The following is a 23,917-nucleotide window of genomic DNA, read 5'->3' as shown; positions in this document are numbered from 1 at the left end:
GTGTCTCAGAGGAGCTTTCTCTGCACAATGTGTGTACAGGTATATGTGTGTGTACCACACAGACGGCAGCTGAATGCAGGTGGATAGCTGCATAGGAACTGCTCAATTCTAAGAGTCTATTCAGTTCTCTTTAAAGCAAAGTATAAGCCCCAAACACATAAAAGCTCCAATCTATAAACTGAGAAGAAATGGTCATTTTGGTGTGACAGTAACGCAATGCTAAACACCCACACATGCAATCAAAACTCTCCAGCAAGAAGCAGTGTTTTGAATGGGCACTGGGCAGAGCCCATATTCTGTCGGGATCTCGGAGGAAGGCTGGAAAAGGAGTTTCTGTGTCGTGACCTCAACAGTCCCTGCAGAAACCTAACTGAGAAAATGAAAATCCTAAGTGGAAAGGAAAGAAAAAATGTACGGTTCTCTTTGCACAAAAGCAAACAATGACTAACAAGCAGGTGGGGTCAGGTGGGGTGTGCACTGGGCGTTTGCGGGAGGTAAGCAGAACAGGCCAGGGGTCATCCGGCAGGGGCACACGTACCAGTGAACAAGGCAGCCCTCACCTCGCAGGCGGCACTCGTGGATGAATTGAATACTTTCTTTGAAATGTCTTGCCCTGGGGTGAGGGAAAAGGAGAGACGTGACATCTCTGTACTTTACTCAACATACGATGAAAAGAAAACTCCACTGAGGTTTATTGTAAAGGTCTTGAGTTCACAGCTTCAGACCCCAGTCACCGACCGGGGCTAGAACGGCCTCGGCTTTGAATCCGACCCACACCGCTGAGGTCCGGGAGGGCAGCCCATCCGCTGGAATTGTCAGAAGTTCTCTGCAAGGGATCCCTGAAACACACAGTTGCTGCTGACTTGTGGGGGGTGGGTCCTGCCCAGCCCCATGGCCAGTCTGGGTCCCTCAACACTCTGCAGTACAGCGACCTGCCTACCAGCCACCCAGGCGAGGGAGGTGCCCACCCAGTGTGGGCTCCCTGAGCTCTAAAGCCAGTTCACTTCTGACCGTCTGTGGATAGGTCCTGTCTGCCCGTCCTCCAGGCCGGGGAAGGGGAACTGCTGCTCCAGTCCCGCTCGGCCTCACTGGATATGGGACTTTGGGAATATCACCTGGCTTCCCTTAACCTCACCTAGAAAGTGGGAGCTATGTGTCACAGGCTGGGACGAAGAAACATATAACAATGTGCTTTGCAAACTCTGAGGTCCTGCATGAAGGTGAAACCGTGATCTTTTCTCCTGACCCTCGGCTTTTATAGGACCCCCTTCCCCTGTCCCTGGTTCCTGCCCAGCTGCGTGCACCAGCATGTTCTAGATGGGTAGGTGGGTTAAGTACAAGTACTCTGAGGGGAACTACAAAGTACGTGCTTTTCGATGTCTCCTGCCTTTGAATGGCTTATAATGCAGCAAAACACCTAAAGATGCCCATGGACTAAAGTCACAACACCTACTGAGTACTGATTATTTAGCAGGGACTCTGCTAAGATGCAAGAGATTCAGAGCTGAATAAAATGTGGTTCCCAGCCACACAAACTAGGTCTGCTGTCTCATGTCAGGGTGAATGAATCCAGTAAGAATGGGGAAATTCAGGTGTTGGGACAAACAAACTCAGCCAGCTATAGACTGCAGAAGAAACTCAGCAACCTAAGTGCCGGTGCCCGGCTAGATTAGGGCAGCTGGCACAGAGACTCTAGTGGCAGGCCTGATGCCGCCATGTGTGGAGGGGCCAAGCTCCCACCCACAGACTCTAGACTCTCACCTGAAACCTGACTATAGAGCAGGGCAAGGGGTGCTTCTGCTGACTTTCCCAGGGGCAAACGCTCCAGGTGTAAACGTACAAAGTAAGCAGGGCGCCGCGACGCTACTCCCCCAACCGACCTGTTGTAAAACAGGCAAGGAAAGATTCCTGCTGTGATCCTGAAATCCGAGGAGACCTCCTCGGAGCAGGGCTGTGAGGCAGAAGCCAGGAAGGCCAGGCAGCAGAGCAGGGAGGGGCGGAGGGTGTGGCCCTGGAGGCGAGGCTGCCAGTGCACAGGCAGGAGTGACGGTCCAGGGCGGGGAGCGCCGCTCATCCTGTCTCTCAGCAGGCGGAGCTGGCGGTGAACTCTTCTGATGATTGGGAAGTGCTGGGGCTGAGGGGGTCTCCTCTGTCACCCTGAGGCTGTCGGGGCAGCAGTTCCCAGTCCCTCGGAGGCCCGTCTTCCCTCCAGTTCCGGCCACAGAGAAGTAAAGGGGAGGCTGTGGGCTGGGGGCCCCTCCTGATAAAAGGAAGGGCATCTCTGCCCCAGGCTTCCTGCCAGGGGACTGGGAAGTGGCTCATGCCCAGAGTTGCGTCAGCCGCTCTGCGACCACAGGTGGCAGGCCTCCGGGGTGGAAGGGGGCTCCAGGAGCTGCTGCCCAGACCTGGAGCACCCACCCCAGGCTTCTTGGGCAGGGAGTGAAGTAAATCAATGTCTTTATAACTTAAAACACTGTCAATCAGATATTCTGCTATTTACAGCCAAGCACTGTCTACCTGATATTAACAAGTGCAACGGTTTTAAAGACACTGAGCCACTCATGTGGCCGAGGAGCCACTCATGTGGCCACCTACAGGCGGCCCGCCCACCCTCTGCCTCGTGGTATCCCATGCAGACACGCCAGAGGGTGGGCAGGTTTGACTGTAGGTCCAGGGCTAGGCAGTTCGCCCAGGACCCAGGCTCATCTCAACTGCAGGCTAGTGGCCTCCGTACCCTAGGCTGGCCACACTGCAGTATCCAAGGGTTCCCAAGAGGCCTCTCCATGCCTGCAGCCCATGCTCTAGCCTGTGCTCTGTGGGGCTCTTTCTGGTCCAGGAGAGCTGTGTCTGAGATGAGACAGGTGCGAAGAACACCCTCCAAGCAAAGGAAGAGCGAATCAGGAAACGAGAGACAACGGCCTGAGCGCGTGGGGAGCACGGACGGCCTCAGAACACACTGTGGAGGCTACGCCAGGCAGGTGGCTTGTCCCGGGGACCTGTCGGCCCTGGGGAGGCCACCGACACCTTACAGAGACGACAAGTGAGCCCGTTTACTGAAACCCCAGGGTGGGAACCTCTTCTGTCTGCCTTTCACGCCTGCATGTCCGAAACCACACGCAGGATGAAACCCAGGTCCTAAATAAGGCGTGGTGCTGGGTTCAAGGGTCAGTTTTGCCACACCTCAGCATGAGAGACTGAGGTGGGGTGTGGTCAGCAGGGAAATGTCTAAAGTGGCCGGAGCCCAGAGCGTGTATGCGAGGGGCCCCCCGACAAGGGAGCTGTGAGGAGGGTCTCCCCCCAGCCTCTCCTCTTTCGGCTCTGTCTGCATCAGGCGTCAAGTCCAGGGAAAACCTACCGATGGCTCCTGCCCATCGCTGTGTTGGGACAAGGGCTCCGGCCCAGGAGCTTAATGATGCCCACGGAGGGCCCGCTCGGAGCCCCACCTCGAAACCTGACTCATGGGCAAGACCGGACACGAGGCCAAGCCGGACAGACACTCCTAGAAGTGCCTCTTCCAAGGAAAGCCAGGAGGCAGGTGTGCTCAGTGCTCTTGGGGTAGGTTATTTCCAGGGAAGCTCGTGACATAAGCCCTGGCCCGGCCATCACACCCCCTCCTCCACAGTGGGAAATACCCGGGGCTCCGGGCCGCACGTTGCTCAACCCTGGATCAAAGCAGAAGCCCAGAGGGAAGCACATCTGCCACAGGCTGTTCCACTGAACGCCGGTTCCCTATTCCTGATCTTCGTGCTGTACCTTTACTTCCACACAAAGACACGCGGTCAAGCTCTGCCGGAGGACAGCCACCTGGGTGCGTCCAAAAGCACGCGTGCCTACACGTGCCCGTGGCTGCCAGTGTGTAGCTGCCGACAATCGCCGAGAGCACGGGGGCCGGGCGAGAGACGCCCTTCCGTGGGGTTGGTACACAGCCCGGCAGCTGTGCCACTGTCCCCTTCTTCCTCCTCCCCAGTCTGTGCTGGTCCTCCCCACTGGGCAGTGCATCCCAGCCCGCCCTCTCCATCCAGACGCCCAAAGCAGGACCAGCTGGGTGTTCCTAACCTTCGGGAAAGGATGCTGGATGAATCTAGCAAAGCCGCACCACACGACGCTCATTCTTTGAGTCTGGACAATCTCTTCTCACTCCAAGACTGCAAGACTTGGAGGCTGTGGTCCCCACTGTTGGGAGGTCTGAGGCGGTCCTGTCCTGCTGGGAGGGACTCTGCTTGTGGGAGGTCTGGCCCAGCACCTCGGGGGGCAGCTGGGCTCACCCCAAAGCCAGCAGTGCCAGACCAGGCTGCGCTGACAGCACAGCCACAAGATCCAGGCCACTTCTCCTGCCCCTCATGAGAGTATGAACATGTGTGTGCACGTGTGTGTGCACGTGTATGCGGTATGTATACAGGAAAGCAAAGGAGAAAAAGACCAGGAAAGGCCAGCACCCTTAGGGGTTTTTTCCCTCAGAAAAGAATGTTTAAAAAAAAAGCCTATGGGTGGAGTGTCCTCTCTGGGTGCAGGCTCTGGAGGGTGGGCTCAGATCAGAGAGCTGCTTCCTCCTGGGCAGAGTCAGTCCAGCCCCCCCAGGCCCTGCGCTGACCGGGCAGCTCTCACTGCACCCGAGGTGAGCGGGAAGGAAACTTCCCCACCCGGAGCAGACTGCACACAGCCTTCAGCACATTTATGTCAAGGCTTCCGCAACTTTTACATTTCCTGCATTGTCAACATTTAAAGAAAAATTGCGGGGAATATGTGTACTGTACTTTTCATTTTGCCAAATAAGGTCATTTTAAAAACAAACAAAAAAAATCCCCTCTCTACCATCTACTACAACATCATTTTACAAAGAACATTTCCACCCCAAAAAAGCAAGGACGACATAGTCTAAGACTAAAAAATAGGTTTTTAAGTTGAATAAGTGAAGAGTCTTATGAAAAACGCAATACACGTTTTCCACATATTTCTCATTTCTGCGACTGCAGCATCCTCAGGAGTCGTGTATGTGCAGGTGTGTATGTGCATCTCTGTCTGGAAGCAGGACAGAGCACATCAGGGCCCACTTAGCTCTGATCTTGCAAAACTGCCTTTTAATAATAAAAGTAAAGAAAAATGTAAATGAGAGAAAAAGAGAGCTGGAAGTACAGAAGACATGAGCTAAACTAAAGAAAACACACACAAAAAGACAGGAGGTGGAATAAAGCAAGGAGGGTTTAACGCAAGCTCTCTGCATTTCTGATGCCTCTTCTCTCCACAAAAACCCCAGGAACCTGAGACCCTGCTCGACTCTCAAGCCACTGTTGTCACCAAGTTTCTGCTGCGAAGATGCGATGCTGCAGCTCCACAGAGAAGACAGAAAAGATAACCCTTCCCTTATGGTGTCTAAATCCAAACACCAATCTGATAAATACTAAACTAGGAATGAATACAATAAGCTGCGATACCGCCAACCATTCACTCTCAAGACACGTTAACACTCCTTTCTTGAAGAGGCAGCATATGGAATCTGATTCTTTGGAGACACTTAGTGTCTTTTTACACACTTGCACTACCTCACCTAATGCTACAGAAATCGTGTGAGACAGGTATTTCACAGGGGAGACAAGTGAGGTTCAAACGACCTGCCCAGGGAAGCACAGACAGAAAGCAAAAGCAAACATTTCCAAAAGCCTCAGTTCACTCAACCACTGCACGTCTGCCACTGGCAGAAGGGGTGTGCATTTGATATAAACCCGACGATGCCTCCAATTCTGCAAATCACGCAGAACGCATCAGCCTGGGTTCTGTGGGGTTGTCACCGCTGTGAGAACCTGAACTTTCATGTGTCCTGACTTTGTGAGGCAGGGTGGTAGTCGGGACCAAGCTAAAATTCTGATGTGTTACTGTTGTCTCTGGTCAGGGTTCTGCATTTCAAATTCCTGGAAGATCAGAGGGGAATTTGTGAGGAGTACGGCCAAGACAGAAAACTGACCTTTCTGGCGCGTCTGCGGTGGCCCAACGCAGGTAGTCTCCAAAGGTCACAACCCTCTTACTGAGCATAATTAGCAAGAAGAATTCCTGCTGGTGTCGGGGTTTGTGGGGAAAGAGTTAGGGTATAAAACCTTAAATTATATCCAAAGTTGGAAAGAATTTTTAAAATCTTTAAGTTAAAAAAAATAAGCAATACAGTTTTCTAGAATTTATTTTTGTCCTTAAATATAGGAACTCTCAGGCACCAGGAAGTAAAAGCTGCTAGACTAAAGGACCTCTGGTTCTAACTGGGCTTCCAGAGCAGTAAGAGGATTTGCCTCCTGACCATCTACATCGGTTGATGATACAGAAACTGAAGGTTCACGGTCAGCCTGCACATGCTCCTACTACTTGGTGAGTAATAAACACAAGCTACCCAAAGCGAGGTGGGTGATACAGAGAAGTCAAGAGTTCTGCCTGCCAGCGTTAACCGTCTCACTGTACAATGAATGCATGCTCGCGGTTAAAAGGCAGGCTGTGCTTTCCAATGAAATATCTGTAACAGGTAGAGAAACTCAAACTATTTCATAGGCTGTCTCTTAACATACGAAGTACCCTCGAATTCCAAGCTTAACTTCACGATCTCTATATAACTTCACTAAAGCAAGAAACATTTATAGAATCGTGCACATTTATGCACCTAAATCCCTACCTGTGTATAAGCTTTGCTATTACTAATGGATCAAAAATAAAAGTTTCCCTAAAGAATCACACACGTGCCTATGAGCACAACTGTCTTTCCCTGAGTTATGGTCTGGACCCCCTTTTCCAACTGAACCCGAGGTCAGGCTGCTGCAGGGCTTCACTCACGACGGCAGCAACGGCCACTGCCCAGCTCGACCTGTCACCAGCCCCGAGCACAGACGCCGCAGCACCCACCTGCTGGACCACACTCTTGGCCCGATTCCAGGAAAGGGTAAGAAGGCAAACCACACATCGTAACAAGACATCTGTACACACTTGGGACAGGAGAGAACAAGTTCAAATCTTATGAGCTAGTCCTCTGGCCCCAGGCTGACTGGGCTCGAGCTGGTTTTGCCAGAAGATCTGAACAGACCCAGGAGACATCGGAAGTCGGGGGAGCGGCTGCTGCACCCTCTGTCCCCGCCCTCCCCTGGATCACACCTTCCCAGCATCCGTAGTGGGCCTCCTGGGCACCTGTAACTCTCAGGACGCACCAACGCACTTGGAGTAAAAACACACTTATTTTCAAAAGTGCTCAGAGGTCACAGAGAACACTTCCACACACATGGTCTCATCTCCACAAATCCTGGAGGCAGGCGTTTGCAGATGAGAGAACTGAAGTTCAGGGGCGTTAGAATGACTGGCCCGAGGCAGAGGGAGCTGCTTTTGAACCTGAGATCTCTAAGCAGTCTGGGTCTACCGCTCACTTGTCTGCACAGGGCAGGACCGCTGAGCGCTGTCTTCACCTGGTGAGCTAGGGTCCTTGCCCCAGATGTGGAGCACAGTGCCTGCCTCCACCGAAGCTGAAGCATCCTGGGGCGGTTCGAGCAGAGTGGCCATCTGCCCTGACCACGAACACCCACGGGCTGCTGCAGTCAGATTCTTCCGGAGGGTCAGAATGCCAATCAGGTACCGACAAGTTCAACAGTATGTTAGAATTTCGGTTTGAGATAAGAGCAGAGCAACCATTCTAAAAATAGCCACCAAAACATGGGCAGAAGACTGCCGTGGTCTCGAGAGAAAGGCAGTGGCTCGCTTCCTTCCGTATACACCATGCCCTCCAACCACTTCTGTTTCTCGACACGACTAGTAACCAAGGAGGTTCTCTGATACTTCTTCTCCTTCCAGATCTAGGCTACTACTGTTTTCCTGGTGATCCTATAAAATCTTTCCTCACCATCCTCGATCTTAAAGACTGACCTTTTCTGTGAAACATGGAGAGCTGTTGTGGAAACACAGGCTTTGGGTAGGAGGTTTTGGCCCTGCATCCAGCCTCCCCTGCCCCTTCCTGGTCTGACTCTACACCTCCTGCCCCTGCCCTCACCTTTACTCTTTCCCCCATCAGTCCATCTGACTATAGCCTCCCGTTTTTCCAAACAGGTAGACCTCACAAAATTATTGCGTAACCTGTGATTTCTCTGCTCTCCAGCAGTGAAAAACCAAGGTTGGCTGACATTCAGTATTGGACAGCCTTCAGAGTGGTAAAGTTGTATGGTCTGTACTTCTGATATGTAGGCCTTGCAGGCGATAAAGCTTGAGAACCATGAAGGTTCTCAATCCTGACAAGCCCATGGACTCCCAAATTCTCCAACACCACAGCCTCTTCCCTGATGAAATGCAGCAACATGTCATTCTGGAAGGGTTGTTGTGTCTGCCCTAGAACAGGCAGCAAAGGTGAGTCTGAGGCAGAGGCTGGGTTGCTGGACGTACTGAACAGCCATGTCCTCGACTCCTGTGGCTCTCAGCCTGCCTGGTTCAAATCCAGGCTCAGGAGAACTTTCATCTAGTCCACATCACCTCCACATCACCTCCAGACACCGAGGAGCGTGGTGTCACAGCTGTAACCTCGTTGGTCTGCAACCCCTGTCCCACAGGTCTCGTATGACTGTGGGGAATCTGGAAAGGAGAGCGACTATGAATCTCTCTTTGGAGGGACACACAGAGCTAAAGCGGCACCGGAGATGTATTCAGCTGTGGGGAAGAGAGGGCAGGATTTTCCTAACCAGAAAAACGTGGTCTCTCAACTCAGACCAGCTTTCCAAGGATGCTGTCCCTCAGGTGGCCACTGGCCACGTGAGGCTGCTAGGCACTTGAGACGGAGCTGGTCCGAATGGAATGTGATGTAAGTATAAAAAGCGCACCAGGTTTTGAAGACTTTGTATGAATAAAAGGGTATAAAATATCTCATTTTTAAAATGCTGAGCACATGCTGAGTTGATAGTATTCTGAGTATATGGGGTTAAATAAAACGTACTATTAAAATTATTGTCACCTTTCTCTTTTCTACTTTTTAGTGTGGCCCCTAGAATATCTAAAATTATATGTGTGGCTTGTGTCTGTGGCTCATATTGTGTTTCTGTTGGATAAAGTGCAACAGCTTCCAGGGAAAGGGTGAACATGCTAAAGGTTTGGTTTGAGGCACCCTGTACAAAATTAGGCTCCTCATACACACCCCACTGTCAGAGCTGCACAGGGGAAGGACCGTCAAACGAGCAGCGCTGACCTCCTGGGCCTCCCCCCTCGCGGCCGGGCGGCAGCTGTGCATCGAGGTCCCTCTGCTCTGATGGCTTTAAGTCCTTTATCTTTAATATGTCCAAATAATACAGAAAAAAACTTACAGGTTTTGAGATGGTGAATCCGCTGCTGGAATGCACAGGTATTTAACCCCCTGTGGAATGATAAAAAATAAAATAAGATAAAAAGATGATACTCTGTGGAGAAAAGTATTTAAAGGAACTATTTACTCAGGTCAAAAAATAAAAAGTAAAAAGGAGAAGTTTTTCACTCAACTTCTATTGCCAAGGAACTGGAGGAAAACTCTTAGTTAAGTTCCTGGTCATTTTCTATGACCATGCACACAAATATTCATGCTCTCGTTTGTAGGTTAGACAGGGTTTATCAAAGAAGTGAGATGACTGAGTCCTTCCCAGGAAGTGTCTACAAGTTTCAAAACTATCATCTCTGATGCTTGTTCAAATACTCTACTCTTTAAATCTATTTCATTTAAGATCCTGAATGGCCAAAAAGGAAGCACTGATAGTAAAAACCTTACCATGATGACATGTCATGCGACAGCCTTAGGAGGAGGAGAGTTACAGTTTCACTGATGCAGTGGTAGGAGCTTCACACACTCGAAACAATTTGATTTATTTTGCTTGCTTTTCAGAAGAGTAAAAGTTTACATACCAAACTCATATATTTTTAAAAGAATGACCCAATTTGAAAAAAATGAACTTCACATTGTTCACTATAAAAATCTATAAAAATGTTTATGTAAATTCATACTATAAAAAAATCATGCCAAATTTGAGTTTTATTAAAAGCTTGGTTGCCTCTTCTTTGGAGGGATTTAAAGTATAATTCAAAAGGTCTTCAATGTCAAGTAAAAAAACAAAGTCTAGAAATCTCAGCAAACTTTGCGAAGGAAAATGGCTTCATGAAGCCTTAAATAAACCACTTTTAAACCTTTCTCTCTTGATAGCCTAATCTAGCAGAATCTAGCCACCAGGTCATAGATAATTAACGGGGAAAACATTTTCAGAAACTAGAAAAGTAACCAACCTAAGAGAGTCAAAGAAGGAGAAATATGTGGAATCATGGTACAGACAACCACATGTCCCTTAGCAGTTGAAGGCATAAAATTATTATTCCTAGAATTATTTGCCATTTTTTTGCAGTTGATCATTAAAATTTTACACTCAACTCGTATCATTAGGAATTTCTGTGTTGTATTTGCTAGTGCAGTCTTGTGAGGAACATGTGGTCCTCCTCCACGTTGTGGATCCCACTTTCCAACACAGAAGCTATAGAAACTATGTTTCTCAACCTCCTTTGCTGCTAGGGTGCAGACTCGGGACCTGGTTGCATCATCTGACACACCTACTTGCGGCAGATTTGGAAACAGGACACGGGAGTGTCAGATGGGTAAAGAGCACCTGCTCAACAGGTGCAGGTGGCGGCTGAGGCGGGAAGTGCTGGGCGGACGTGGCAGCAGGTCACAGTGGGCAGTTGTATGTTGTGCACTGGGTGTTGTTCCTCGAGCTGCAGTTGGCAGCCTGTCTCTCCAGCTCTTCTGAGGAGATCATAGCCCTCGGCTCTCTCTTAACAAGCCCCTTTCTGCTGAAGTGCCTCAGAGTGGAATCTGTTGTCTGCAACTAAGATCTGAGTGACACAATTCCCCTTCCTGTCCCCCACCATTATGAGAGGTCAGAAAAATCATTTCTCCTGCTTATTTCACACACACACACACACACACACACACACACACACACACACGTATATGTATATATGTATATATATATTTTTCAGTTTTGAGTCAGTCATGACATCTTCTAACAAAGGCTCCTGTGGATCTCCAAGAAGATGAGTTTTACTGCTACTTAACCACAGCGGAACACTCCACATGTGGCCAAACGTGCTAACACGCCACGGGTTAGCCGCTGGGAGAAGAACGTGAAGCAACAGGCTGTCCGTCACTCAAGCTTCGCTTCGTCACCTCACTGTCCCCGTCCGTCCCCGTGCCCTGGACTCTGGGCATCTGCTCTGCTGGAAACAGTGAAGCGGCTGCCTGAAGTTCTAAGCATCTCCAAACCCAGACAGGTTTGACAGCCCTGATACGAAGGGAAAGAAAATGGAAAAGGAAACGACACTGTTAAAAAGAGTCATTTCACGCCTCCCCTCATGGAGGCCAACAGGCTTGCTGGTGTAGACACACACTGATCATCTTGTGATCCGCCATTGAAATGACTCATTTACTTTTTTCCTTTTACTCTGAAGTGAGAGTCGGCTGGATCAGGCCCAGAAGCTTGTGAAATGCTTCCCTCCCACACACTTCCCCCAATTTCCTTCAGACCAACCCTTCCCGAGGGACGGGAAGGGTTCTCAGGGTTCCACTTTCCCTTCTCCTGCGACTGTCAGTCTGAGCATCCTGCTAGTCAGCGATGCTGAGGCGGGTCCCTCTAATGTGGGATGAAAGCACCTACCGCACTTTCCGACCGACAGCCCCTTAATCCTGCAGAATCCAGAACCGGCCCAGTCCATATGTCGGGAGGAGAGAAAAAAATGGAGAGAAGGAAGAGAAGGAGGGGAGGGTAAGTGGCTCTCAGCTTATCGAGAGCGTCCGCCATCAACGCCAGCATGGTGTCGGGCGGAGTGCTCTGCTGCTTCAGGGGTCTCTGGATGGGGTCTCGTTCCCCTCTGTGGTGCCTGACGTACGAAGGGAAAGAGGCCAGCCCCACACAGCAGGAGCAAGCCGGGAGAAGGTGGCAAGGGGTGCCCCCACTCCGTGCCTGCCGAGGGTGAGGAAGCACCTTTCGGCCATGTCGGTCCCCTCAGCCTCACTAGCTGGGACGGGCACGTGGCAATGATGGCTTCCCATCTGTGACGCATTTAAGGAGGAACAAAGGGTCTCCTGGCCACAAGTTTGGGGATCCCCTACTGCAAAGGAAGGACGCTGAAAATATACAATATAAGATCATGTTCTCTCAAAGACACAATAACAGCAGTAAGAACCTTCCCTGGAACGATGCCTGGCACACCACAGGCACTTACTAAACGTCTGCTGGATGATAAGAACGAGGTGAAAATCAGTTAACATGAAGATCACATCGTAAGAATAGTACAAGGGGAGAAAAATACTGTGAAGTGCCCAGGCCTTATTCTGGTGACCACAGAAACAAGAGGCACGCCACGATGGGGGCACGCGCACACACACGCTCCAGCGGGACACAGCTAAGAAGCAGCTCACCGTGATCTACAATAAGAAGGGAACAAACTATGCAAATACAGTGAAGAAAGGAGTCAAAACTGTCGAAAAGGTTCAGTTGCTCACCACCCAAGAACGTCTACTTATCCTGGCTTAGTCATTAACAAAGCACAAAAAGTATCTTTCTTGGAGGCCACAGACTGCAGAACATAAGGTGCCTGAAAAAAGGCTTCAGATGCCTGCACATGTGTACAATTCAGTTAATTACTAATTCAGAAAGCAGCAAGAGTGCTGGCAGCGTGAAGGACCTCAACGCTAATGAGAGAGCCGGACAGACTTAAAATTATTAAAGGACTGGGCTCAGCAAATGTTTTAATATGATGTGGAACAGAATTTTTCATCTACTTGGACCTGAACAAAGGACCTTTCTGTAGCGCTGGAGTTCAGAGAGACAGGTGTTTAGCTAAGTTGCGGAAAGTTTAGCAAAAAAATAAAGAACGTCTTATTATAGGACAAAATTCTAGAGCAATCTGAAAACTTCATAAGCAATAAAAACAGCAGCCATGTTCTCCCTTTTACTACAGCGTTTGCTAGGGGGGTATCTACTCCTTCGTATTTACCGCTGGTATTTTTTTAAAAACCCTAAAATCAGTTATCTTCTTTGAAACAAAATTCTTACTAAATAAATAAAAATTCAGTATTTCCATGATCTTCAAAGAAGTGATTGTTGGAAAGCTAATTGACATTAAACTTTTATGGAGCTAATAAATGTCGAGTTACAGACTCTCAACTTAGAGAGCTGGCCCAGGAGTGCCCACTGAAGTACAAAAAGAAGCTCAGTTAAGACGGCCACGGTTTCTACGAGGGACAAAGAAAGAGCAACCAATTTCTTTGGACTACATGACCTTCTGAATGGCCTCACATGTCCTGAGAATGGCACCAATACTGATGAAATGGGAACCAGAAGGAGGAAAAAGGCAAAAAACATATACACTAAATATTCACAATACCAAGTGACACATCGATTAGTGTGACATGATGTCACACTAATGTGACAAAACGTAGGAAAAACATCAGGAAAATACAGGAAGGAAGGAAGAGTTAGGTGGGGTTTGCCAAGGAGCGCTTTTTGGATGAAGTTTTTGTTTTTGTTAGGTTTTCAAAGAAGCGGTAGTCATCACTTGACTGAAAAGAAAGTTTAGAAAGTATTCCAGAGGCTCTTCTTGAACAAAAGGTTAAAGCTTTCTAAGTCCGTATTCTCAAAAGTTCTAATAATTTTCAGTTTTCTGTTTCAACAAGCATAGTAACCACCAAGAGTAAGGTTTTTGCCTTTCTTTGGGTCTGAAACTAAAGATTACACTTAAAACGATACGTAGGCAAGTACTTGAAAAGCAGGGCCAAGGTTCTGATTTCAGGACTACTGAAGGAATCAAACTCTCGCTTGTTTCAAGTACAATTTCTAAAATTCACTGTTCTTTTCTTTCTGAAACATCATAAGTAAGAGTCTTCTGAAGAACCTAGTTGACATTCTACTTTTCAAAGGAAAGGCCAAGCCCTTCAGAGCTGTCTTCTCTCTCCTAGGAAGCTAATGGAGACCAGTTACAGAAAATAACTCCTTCCTGCCTATTTACAACCTAAGAGGAAACATCAGTAGGAGAAGCAGGGGCTCACTTAAGGGGCCAGAGTCGGGAAATCCAGGCAGAAACAACATAATCAGAAATCTTGGTTTCTCATTTATCCCGTTCAGTGCCAGCAGCAACTTGGGTGTGCATGGGAGGACCCCTGAAGAGACTGCGTTTTTCCTTTGACCAGCATGTTTGGGGGCTGTACTGCATGGCTTGAGAAAATAAGCTGAAGACCCCATGAAAAGCTAGTTTCACCACATTCCCAAAAAACTCTGAGTCCAGAAAATAAACATAAAATTAAAGAGAATTAAATGTGGCGACTTCCCTGGTGGCGCAGTGGTTAAGAATCCACCTGCCAATGCAGGGGACATGGGTTCGAGCCCTGTTCTGGGAAGATCCCACATGCCACAGAGCAACTAAGCCCGTGCGCCACAACTGCTGAGCCCCCGCACCCTAGAGCCTGTGCGCCACAACTACTGAGCCCACACGCTGCAACTACTGAGCCCATGTGCTGCAACCACTGAAGCCCGTGCACCTAGAGCCTGTTCTCCGCAACAAGAGAAGCCACTGCAATGAGAAGCCTGTGCATGGCAACGAAGAGTAGCCCCTGCTCACCGCAACTACAGAAAGCCTGCGCAAAGCAATGAAGGCCCAACGCAGCCAAAAATAAAAAATAAATAAATAAATAGGACTGGAAATACAGTGTTAAATAAAAAAAGAATTAAATTTGAACTGTCTCACACCTGATCAGAAGCAGGACCACAGCTTACATACTAATTTTAAAAAAGTCTTTCTCACTTGAGACAATCCCTCTCTCCACTTTTTTGGTGTGGTAAAATATACATAGCATAGAATTAACCATTTTAAGTATACAGCTCACAGGCATTAAATGTATTCACATTCACATCCCTGCCACCCATCTTCAGAACCTTTTCATCTTCCCAAATGGAAACTCGGTCCCCATTAAACACTAGCTCCCACCCCTCCCCAGCCCCTGGGAGCCTTCTACTTTCTGTCGCTATGAATTTGACAACTTCTGCACTTTTATATAAACCTAAAGGTAGGTAAACTCTGAAAAAATTAGTCTGGCCACACTCTTAAAGGTCACATACCCAAGAGATGGCAACTGCTGACTTGGAATTGCTTTTGGACAAACATACCAGGTTTGACAGCCTCACTGTCTGTTTCCAGGGCCCTTCCTGGCAGAGGCTCAGTGCAGAGAAGGCCCAGGAAGATGCCCAAATCGCTCATGTACGTGGAAGCCAAGCCCAGCTCCTGGCACATACACTTTGATTAGTATTTCTCCTCGATGTAAGAATTTTCACCCAGCCAATAACATTTTAAAAGGAAAAAGTACAGTACAAAGTTATATCCATAAAGAGGTTACATCTGGAAAACCCGATGTGCGTCTGCGGACTAAGAACTGGAAATCAGCACAAAACACCAGACAGGGAAGGTCCCGAGGGTGAGGCTCCGCCATCTCTCTTGTTTGGTTGTTTATACCGCAGCAAAAATCTCAAAGAAACTACTGTAGAAAATCACCCCAGAAGCTAAATGCGGCCCTTTAGTTGTGCCACATAATACACATCTTAAATCCAGGTTCTAAACCCAAGATGCCTTTTCTTAACGTCCCCATTTGCCACTGATTCTTCCTGCATCAGCTAAATTTAGGAAACACCACCACAAATAACAACTTCCAAGAACTCTGTGGCGCTTGGTGGGGAGGGGAGGGGTGGGAAGGTCAGAGTGGAGAGACAAGATTTAGCCCTCAGTTTGATTTTGTGAGAAAAAATGCAAATGAGAACCCTCCAGCACCTGCTGGCTTCTTTCAGGTTAGTCAAAAAACGACATACATTTGACTCGTCAGGTCAACAGGTGGAGAACCCAAAGGCTTATTTTTGCTCTAACTCCTTTTGCTAACACGGGCACAGTCCGCTGGAGTCCCTCAGGCTGCGAGGGCGGGCGATGGGGAGGTCACGCCAGCCTAACCACCTAACCCTCTTCCGCGACCTGGGTTCTGTCTGAGGACCTGCTGGTGCGCCCGATGTGACTCGTGAAAACAGGGCAGTTTCGGCAAAATCTCTCCAAATCGAGCAATTCTACGGTGTAACCTAACGGGTGTTAATGCTACACGACCACGTTGAAAGTCACCGTGAATGAAACACTCCTCAGGAGTGATCAGCAGTGGACCAAGTTTGCCTGTAAAAGACACAAAGGTGGATTTTTATCTGATCATGTGTCTCGGCTGGTGAAACACCCTGTCTGCAAAGTAAAACGACCCCCTCCCAAGCTCTGTGGCTCTGTTACGACCCCCCTTCCTCCAGCTCACCAAGCCCAGGCACCTGCTGCCTGAGACCCCCAGGCACCCTGCACTTTCCTGCTTACCCCTCCCCAGGCTCCTGTGGGTCCTTCTCTCCCTCAGGAGTCCTGGGGGGCACTTCCTCAGAAAGCACCCCCATCCCAGGCTGACTCCAGCGATTTCTCTAACTGCCACCCAGCACCCAATGGGCCGCACAGGGTGCCGGGGTCCCAGCACAGAGGACGGTAATTGACTTGAGGGTATCTCCCTTAGACCCCAGTTTCCTTCAGTGCCTGGGTCCCATCTCACTCATCTTTCTTGCAGCACCCTAGGCACCTCTCTCTCCAGAGATCATCAATACATGGTCACTAAGTGAAGGAAGGGAGATCCACCTTTAGAATATTAAATTCCAATGTGCCCTGAGAGTCCCGTGTCCGGGGGGCCAGAGGCCCCTAGAGTTGGCAGGAAGCACCGCCCAGGGCAGGCAGGCAGGCCAAGCTGTTTTAAAGGGCGATGTCTCCATCTGCAGGGTCCTATGAGCTCTAAATCTCAGCAGGATGCTGTGGCCCACCTCACCAACAATGAAAAACTATTACTAAGGTGGAGGCTGGCCAGATGCTCAGAAATTTCCAGGAGTGCATTAAACTGGGGACTCAGTGGCCCCAAGTTTCATTCCCAACACAGGCCCCTGGAAACCGCTGGCTCAGTCCCTGAGGTGCACCCCAGCTACACTCCCTGCCACCTGGCCACCAAGACCAGACGTGACAAACAGGCCCGTGTGTGTCCGGACACAGCCCGCCTGTTCATCTGCGTGTGGCCTGCAGCTTCTCTCAGGACACGGGTGGGAGGGGCGGCAGAGTGCTGCCCGGAAACCTCAGGGTCCTAGAGCCGAACATATTCATCATCTGGCCCGTGACAGAAGGTGTGCTGAGCCCTGGTCGGACAGTGACGCTTCCGAGGTCACTGTGACAACCTGGAGCTCATTAGGTAAATCACACGTCGCATTCCTCTTCCACACACGGGATATGAGGATCAGGCCTTGGGGGCTCAGGCCTTGGGATTGCCTGATTCTAAACCATCACTTGTGCCTGGCTCTCTTCCCCACTCTGGAGAGAGGCACAGAGGAATTTCTCTCCAACACAGGACTTTTTTAAAAAAGGAGATTTGATTCCACCTGTGAAGCACTGAGCGGCTGGAGGTGCTAACAAAGAAACAAGGTACGTGTTGTCACCAGCACAGACCAGGCTACAGAGGTGTCGCCCGGGGGTTTGGAGGGCCGGGCTCACGCGTGGGTGCGCTGCCGGCTGGCCTCGCCTCTGTGCAGGAGGGTGCCCAGCCCCTCCTCTGCAAGGAGCTCAGCGTTTGGAATGTTGTCTGTGGTCCCTCTTGCAGGTTGCCAAGCAAATGAGTCCAGACTCCCTCCCTCCCAATGGGACGAGACCTCCCTACAGGCGAGTGGCCAACGCCGCAGATTCCACTGGGGCGCAATCCTCGGCACTTGAGGAGCTTTTTCTAAGCAGCATTCAAGGTCCCTCGGGCCTAACATCACATCCTCCAAGTGGGGTCAGACCCCAGAAATGGTGTGTTTCGAGAATGAAGCAAACACTGACCCAGACCAGGGCACTGCCCTGCGAGATAGCCAGTCCTGCATGGGTGGGGTCAGGGTACGGACACGCAGAGGTGGGATGCGGTAAAGGCCAGCGCGTGAGTCCATGACTCCCGCTTCTCCTGGGCGTGAGGAAGGGCGCGCTCTCCAAGGCAGGTACGTGTGGACGGTCAGATTGCACTGGATCTCCCTGGCGCGCGGGTCACCGACATACCACAGTGTGGGGGTCCAACCTCCAGCACTACAGGGGAGGGGCGCCTTCCCTGCTCTGCTCTAAGACTGACTCCGCTCTGCTCAGTGCCCCAGGCCTTCCTTGAAGGGCAACACTTCACCAAGCCCTCCCTCCCAGACGGCTGCCACTGAAAGCAAGCCTACGGGCCATTCTTATTTTGACAGCTGCATCCTCTTGCAGTGGGCACAGAGGGGAGAGCTGTGTGGGGAGGCCAGAGGTCCTTCATGGGGGTGGGCAGGACGTCAAGACAACTGGTTGAAACCACTGGTCTTGACGCCACTGCAAGTGCAGGGGTGGCAGCAGGAGAGGGTTCCAGCGGAAAAGTGGGGAAGTGTCAGGTTACAGGAACACGGGAGGGGGCGTGGGAGAAAGGCAAACACTTGGGAAGGTCATTCTTCGCCATGAGTCGGGGTGTTCTACAAGGCCGTTTGAATTCAGTCCCTTTGGGTTGATCTGGGGATCTGGGAGTGCCTTCCACTTGGATTCCGTGGGGCTGGTCTGGTTACACAGGTAAGTTCAGGTCGGACCAGCTCCACCGTCGCTAGGCCCTGAGGACTCTGAAGGCCAGTACAGTCGGCAACGACCTCTGAACTACTCTGGTTAGGAAGAGTTTCCAGGCCTGGAACGCTCAAGCCGAAGCCCAGGCTCTACTCTGTTGTCTGAGACGCCTCAGGTGATCGCACAAGTCGCGGCAGGGTCCCTTTGCAGCCACTGGGACAATGCTGGGTGGCCTCTCCTTTCTCTGGCTCTGGCAGTAGTTCTATGGATGATGCTCCTTTAGTTGGGACAAAGTCTGGGAAGCCACCAAGCCTGTCCACAGTTGGCCCTCAAGAGGAGGGGGATCCCACTCAGAATGCAGACGCACCCGTGTCCTCTCCGTCAGCCAGCCTCCGCCCTCACCGCAGATTCAGTGATTTTCCCTTAGAAGAGAGAGCAGAGCGGCTGCAGACGCCCTGCTCAGTCACGGATGTTGGAACCACACCTGTGCTCCTCTCGTGGTGATAGCTGAGAGGAGAGAAACAATTTCTCACTCCAGACCCGGGGCCTCTGCCAGTCTCTGCCCTGGCACACACGCAAACGTCCCGCAACATCCCAGGAGTCAGAGCACAGAGAGGGGAAGGCAGGACCTCGGCTGCAGCGAGGCGATGGCACCAGCTGGTACTGTTGCTTCACCCCCAGCTTCTGGAGTCAGGTTGGGCCACTTCCCTTGCAGGTGTGGCAGGCACAGGGCCCACTGGCAATGCCTACCTGGTAATGAATTATAGGAGCACCTGAAAATGGCAAATCTGCTTAGGGTTTTATAAGGTGCCCACAAGAATTCTATTTTGTCTGATAAGACTATTATGCCACCTTTCTTTTGGTTCATGTTTGCTGGAGACCCGTTTCCCATCCTTTGATTTCTAACCTTGCTGTGTCTCTTTGTTCAGATGATTCCTCTACTTCCTGGCGTCCCAGTTCAGCCCTCACGGTTTCTGACCAGGATTACCGTAAGAGCTTCCCAGCAGTTTCCTTGGTATCTGTCTCCCTCCCTCCATCCCATCCCCTAGTCAGAATCTTGGAAAAGAAATGTGAAGGAGTCACCTGACTTTGTTCATAAGTCTTTGCTGAGTCTCTGCTTCACACACAAGACGAAGCTCAGACTCCTCGGCTTGACGAATAAACCTTTCCTAATCTTCCCCGCGCCTCTGCCCCTCCAGCCTGGCTCCTGGCGCTCCTGCCCCGCTGAGCCCTGTGCTCTGCACACCCGGTGCCCTGCACACATGCCCTCACCCAGCATCCATCCCCCGCTCCCCAGCAGACCCTCCTATCCTGGAGGGTCAGTCCACACTGCCCGCTCTGTGGCGAGGCCTGGCTGACCCAGCGGGGACGGTGCCCCAGGCCCCTCAGCTCTGACGTGCACTCGCAGCTCCGCACCGTTTAAGGATTTCCGTGCCTGTCTCTTCTTAGTGCGGGGCCACAGCGTACTTCTCTTTGCATTTTATCCCCAATCCCTGCTACAGGTAGGTGCTCAGTTAACATTTGCTGAATCTGAAGGAGTAACTCCCAACTTAGCCAAAAGGAGAACTGAAGATAGCACCACCCTCACCCCCCACGCTGACCACCCTCTCCACTCTATAACCAGACGACATCCACACGTGTCCTTATTTCCCCCTTCCTGACCAGCCCAGGGCTGGTCCTACTTGAGACACACCTCCCCACTGAAGCGGACATACCAGTCCTGCAAGGCTGCCTCAACACTCCTCTTCACAAAGTCTTCCCCAACCCTCAGTCCATGGGCATGAGGATGTTGTACAAACAGACCAACTACCATCCAGCACTTACGGGCAATCCTGCCGCAGTGTGTCAGTGCATACTGCCATTCCAGCTGGAGCAGAGGGGAGAGACCACGTGTCACATGCTTCTCCTGAGACCTCGGTTTGGAAATCCTGGCAGATCCTGCCACTAGCATACTCCCTGTTGAGGACTCTGGGAGGGGTCTGAGCTAGGAGAGTCCCCTCCAGAAGCAGTGCTTGGCGCCCATGCACAGGACGTGATCGCACAGGGGCGTCTGCAGAAGAGAGAGGAGACGGAAGCTCAGCAGGAGATGCTCAAGAAACTGGGACTTGACTGAGAGGATAAGTCTAGGAAGAAGAGTGTTTTGCAAAAGTCTTCAGTTACGTGGTGGAGGCTGGTCAGTAAGTGTGAGAACTAGAGAGCGTGCCCACAGCTGAAGTGCCAGGAGCTCCAGGGAGCCGGGCAAAGGGAAGTTAACACACCTCTTTCACTTACAGACAAGAAGCACTGCTTTCCTGCCTGGAACCAACGCAGGCCTCGGCAATTTCAGCCCCTCTGGCTCATCCGCGCTGGAATTCTGGCTTCAGAATTCCATTTGTCACAGAAGGCCAGCAGCCAGGGGAGCCGCCTTCTTCGCGCTTGACGGCCCACACACGGGGAACTCAGACACGGCTGGATTCGAGAAAGAGCGATTACTAGACAGTTTTCGATACCTACCATAATCATTTCTATTTGAGTCATTTCTATTTAAGTCTGGGGTTGGCTTCAAAGAAATTTGCCTCAACACATGAAAGCTGCAAACTTTTGGCACAGGAGGTGCCACCGATACTCAAAGACTTTACCGGAGAGATGGAAACAACTGTCAACCTGAGAACGATCCCAGGTCGAACAACGATTTGCTTTCAAAGGCCCTGGACCTCATCAGCAATTATGATAGTGTGGTGGTTTCTGTAATGCCAGTAAAGTAACAGAACTCATCCACACCGACCAATCTGACCAGGAAACCCTGCCCAGTGCTTCAAGCTGTATCACTAGGGGATCTGTGAATCCTAAAAAAGGATATAAACTCATTTAACTGAAATGTTCAAGTAGAAGTACAACATAACTGATATTGAAAATAAAATGTGCACAGTTGAGAGGTGTGTCATGGGCTTTCTTCTCCCTTTGAAGATTAAGATGACTAAAAGAGATGCTTTGTATCCACTGACCCAGGAGGAAGACAAGCATGCAGTGTGTCTGAGGCCACACATTCACATGTGAATCCATGGGAAACATTGTTACCAAACACAGAGCCCATTCCAGCCAAGCCTGGACATCCAAGTGCAATCTACCTGTCACCACTCCAGACACCAAGTGTGGCCACCTGCTTACCTTCCTTCCCTACCTCTCTTCCTTCAAAATGATACTATGAAGATACTCCCATTGTGGAAAATAAATAGAGAAAAAAGTGAAACTCATCCTTTCCACTCTCTTCTCCTATCCTACTGCTCTTTACCATTCCCAGGAGTCTGATATGGTCCTTTCAAGCTCTTATCTGTACATTTACACACTTATTTATGTACATACAGGAATACATTATTGATATGCAATTTTACACAAATGGGATCATATTATGTATATTATTCTACAACTTGCTTCTTTTGCTTAGCAATCAACCTTTTCCTGTGCACACATGTAAGCCTTCCTCTTCTGTTTGAACTGCTGCAGTGTCTCTTTCACACAGGTGTATCACAGCTGACAGGTACCCTTCTGCCGGATATGTGGGTTGGCTCCAATTTTTTGCATTACAAACAGACCTGCAGTGAACCTCCCTGCCTACACCTGTGTGTACAGGACAAGGCATGTGGCTTTCAGCAATTCTCTTCCTCGTGCCAGGGGAAATGTGGCCAATAGCCCCTGTGACTTGAAGGTCATGGACAGGAGGGGCCTCAGAGTCCTAAGAGCTGAGCTGACATGGTCACCAGGTAGGCAGAAAGGCAGAGCTGGGTCTGCCTACGAAGCCTCCAGAGGAGGACAAGGTAACCAAGGTCTCCCTGATGAGTCAGAACACGGCCCCGGTGCCTGGAAAGTCCTCCCAGCCTTTCATGATCCGGCCACAAGCTCCCGAGATCCGAGAGGATGTCTCAGCCAACCCTCCCAACCTCGAGCTGCCCTGGCTGTGGCCAGTCTTCTTTTAATTGGTCGTCTACTGTCCGTGTCTTAGACTGTGCTTTCCTTGTAGGACCAGGCTTCCAACGCAGACCAAAGGTAGATGAAGCACCGCTGAGAGGTCAGCCAGAGAGTCACAGAAGAGTCACGTGGTTGCAGGAACTTAGCAAGAGGGAATTCTGAACTGGAGGCCACTCCAGCTGTGTATGGCAGAACATCTGCACCTGCCCAGGCTTCCTGACAGTGGGGGGAGGGCAGTGAGGCTACGCTGCATTAACAGACCTCTAGCCTCACAGATCACTGGTGGTCAATATACCATTCTTGACACTGCTCTTCTTTCACACCCTGAAGTCAGCCACAAATGACCGAAGACGTGGCTTCTCACTTGGGAGTGGAGCTTAAATGCACTCGGCTCTGAGTGTGTCAGCAAGCATCTGCAGAACCAGATCCAGGCGGAGTGCTGGGGAGACCAGAAGTCCAACACGGCAGAAATCCACTGCTCGCAGTGGCCTGAGACCAGCTGAGGAGCTAGACCATCAGACGGAGGTCAGACGGCCATTTGATGGCCTGCAGGGTCTGTCACAGAGCACTCACAATTCAGGGCCCAACAAAGAGTGCAAACTATAAGTATTATAGGAAAAAGGGAAGAATTCCTGAGGTTGGAGGTCACCGGGAGTGTCCTTCTCAGAAAAGGAGCTGGGCCAAGGTCTGAGGGAGGGTAGGACTTGGGTGGGCAAAAGAAGGGTGGAAGAAAGAAGTGGACACAGAAGCACAGTTTCTTAAACTTCAAATGCCATTTCACACCTTGGACTGGGCTTGTTTTACATTTAGGAAGCCAACAAAAATTTTGAGGGTGAGAAACGGGGTGGGTCACCAGACAGAAATGCAGCAGGGGAACGAGGTCCCTACAGGAGCCCCTCAGGCTCTCAGCACCACTGTCCAAGCAGACTGGGCATCTCTTGGAGATACACACCTATATGTACAGACACATAAATAACAGTAAGTGTCAGAACCAGGAGAAGTGGTCAACTACACAGAAAACTAACAAAATTAAATCCTGAGTCTGGATAACTCAAGAAAATGTCTTTTGTGTTAAAGGAAATATAAAACAGAATCACCAGGAGTAAATGCTGGCCTATGAAAACATCCTATTCTTGAAAACAGAAACAAACGCTTAAATGGTTCAAAATACGAAAGTCACAACTTAAAATGGGAAGAATATGCAAGCCGAACTCAAGCTCAGAAAATCCATGTGGCATCATGCATGCAACGCCCTGATTTGAATATATGTATATAAACGATTTGTTTTCTATTTAATCCTAAAATGTAAATCACTTAAAAATTAAAT

The 23,917-nt window shown here is 50.1% G+C and overlaps 1 protein-coding gene across 5 annotated transcripts in view; it reads right to left on the bottom strand.

Moving 5' to 3' along the window:
* The window catches only part of DUSP22 (dual specificity phosphatase 22), a 72,075-nt gene that overhangs the window by 28,021 nt on the left and 20,137 nt on the right, over positions 1-23,917 (bottom strand). For all 5 annotated transcript variants that reach the window (XM_089918179.1, XM_022586511.3, XM_022586513.3 and 2 more), the window contains exons 4-5: positions 9,300-9,349; positions 539-613 (exon numbers count right to left, since the gene is read on the bottom strand). In XM_089918179.1, coding sequence (XP_089774305.1) covers positions 539-613; positions 9,300-9,349 — 125 coding nt within the window. The remainder of the gene's footprint in view (positions 1-538; positions 614-9,299; positions 9,350-23,917) is intronic.

This window comes from Delphinapterus leucas, chromosome 10, assembly GCF_059928025.1.
Source record: "Delphinapterus leucas isolate spDelLeu-1000000601 "Yukka" chromosome 10, BTC_Dleu_Yukka2, whole genome shotgun sequence".
In the NCBI taxonomy this organism is placed as follows: domain Eukaryota; kingdom Metazoa; phylum Chordata; class Mammalia; order Artiodactyla; family Monodontidae; genus Delphinapterus; species Delphinapterus leucas.
The sequence above is the reverse complement of the archived record's forward strand: the minus strand, read 5'-3'. Positions and strand labels throughout refer to the sequence as shown.